The sequence below is a fragment of the Myotis nattereri genome (genome assembly GCF_964212035.1).
Source record: "Myotis nattereri genome assembly, chromosome: X".
Lineage (NCBI taxonomy): Eukaryota > Metazoa > Chordata > Mammalia > Chiroptera > Vespertilionidae > Myotis > Myotis nattereri.
The window spans coordinates 37,785,387-37,787,421 of NC_138078.1; the positions used below are offsets into that span (position 1 = coordinate 37,785,387).

Sequence of the window (2,035 nt, forward strand, 5' to 3'; positions counted from 1 at the left end):
CTGAAATTACCAGTATAAATATAGGGTATCCCATAAATGTATACATTCACTGTGAATAATTATAAAGGCAGTGTTTATTAAAATGCATTTCATTTTAAAGACAAATCAGCTGTTAAAGTATATATACATTTTTGGGACACCCTGTAGATAACTACACTGACTCTAAGTACTCAGTGTCCAAACTAAGTGCTTATGATGACACCAAGGTAATCACCTCTTTGTGTTTGAGGTTCATAGATAAACCTGCTGACTCTAATTGAGAGCATATGTGTATAAGTTGTCACTGAAATTTTATAGTTCAATTCTTAAAGACTTGGTGACAAATTACTACATGGACATGTCAACATTAATGATGGTAGAGTATAATGCTCTAAATAGGTTCTGTTATAAAGAAGTGAATTTCTTATATAGGTAAGACAGAGTATAACTAAAAAGTTCTTAGTGCCTCTGCTGATTACTTCCCAGTAGCTTGGAGTATTAGAAATGTGTTCTGATATTCTGAATATATAATTATATATTTATTTCAGGCCACATTCATTTAGCATAATTCAGTTGTCAGGGTAGAAGTAGTATGTTGGCTCACAGAGGATTTCACATGGAGTTGGATGCTATCTTGCAAATCTTGTCTTGAAAGCCGTCTTCTGAACTCATTAGTGGTGAAGTAATATATGATTGGGTCAAGGCAAGAATTCAGACTAGCAAGACACAAGGCAACAGAATGAAATATCAGAATCACCCTTCTGGCTAAGCAGCTTTTAATTTCATTGGACTTGACCAAGAAATCTAAAGGAAAACTGAAGTGATAAGGTGCAAAGCAAATTAAAAACACTCCTGCACAGGTTAGAATCATCTTCAAGGCTTTCTTTTTCTCTCCAAGGTCTTGGGCCACAGGATATTTATCTTGCAGTGATAAAACAGCCTTCCAGGTGCAATATAGGACAATAAGAAGAGGAGTAACAAACCCAATCAACTCGCCAATGGTCACCATGACAACAGACTGGGCCAGACTGACATCCCTGGTAGGAAGATCTACAAAGCATTTGGTTCTGTTGCCTGGGGTGTCATCACTTATTCTCAGGAGAGGAAAGAGCAGACAGGCAAGGCAGATGATCAGCCATCCAGCAATGCTTATGTATAGGTCATATTTCTGTTTGCAGTCATGGAAGCGAAAGGGGTACATGAGAAACCAAAATCGTCGCACACTGATGCAGACCAAAAAATAGATGCTTGCATACATGTTGACATACTTCAGGTAGAAACAGAACATGCAGAGACCAGGCCCAAATGGCCAGTCATGATTCAAGTAATAAAAGATCCTCAGTGGCAGGGAGAGGACTTGTAGTAAGTCAGCAATGGCTAAGTTTATCATGAATATCACTGCTCGTTTGGTTTCTTTCATATAGCCATAAAATATCCACAAGGCTAATATGTTTCCTATGAGACCTGGCACAAGAATGACAGTGTATGTCACTGCATAGATAAAGTATCGAAAATCTGTATTGTATCCATCTGGCCCATCACATGTGTTATTAGCAGGCATTTTTCTTCTCAGAGAAAGTTTATTTGCCAAATGGTAGCTCAAAACCTAAATTTACAATCAACTACTGCTCTTTCTTAAAGATTAACCATCAATGGGTTAAAGAGACTGACAATAAAATAACCTCCTCCTTACTGTAAAGGTATGAACCTCTAACACATGATTTTCAAAGAACTATCTGCATGTTTGCTTTGGATTTGTCTACAGTAATGACATGGAAGTCTAAGTGTGCAAGCACAGATAACAAGCTGTTATAATTTTCCCCTTTTGTTTACTCTGTTATAAGGCCTTCTGGGACATCACAACAGCTGATTATTTCCCATTTCAATCATTAATATTTCATGTAGCAGTTCTTCTAATTCTCATATGATGATAGCCGTCACCTTACAGGTGTTTGTCAGGTTTTCTTTTTATGGCTCACATAGAAGAAAGGTTTGCTTTAGTACTCAGTGGGTCTGCAACTCTTCAGAGATGATCAATGTGGATAAGGCAGAGCTG

At 37.5% G+C, this 2,035-nt stretch overlaps 1 protein-coding gene across 1 annotated transcript; it reads right to left on the reverse strand.

Annotated features, from left to right (window-relative positions):
- Nucleotides 1-538: 538 nt before the first annotated feature.
- GPR174 (G protein-coupled receptor 174) lies at nucleotides 539-1,549 on the reverse strand (the record flags this gene model as incomplete). Its single annotated transcript, XM_081081367.1, has 1 exon — nucleotides 539-1,549. The coding sequence occupies exon 1, from the start codon at nucleotides 1,538-1,540 to the stop codon at nucleotides 539-541; it is 1,002 nt and encodes a 333-aa protein (XP_080937493.1). The 5' UTR covers nucleotides 1,541-1,549.
- Nucleotides 1,550-2,035: the final 486 nt, after the last annotated feature.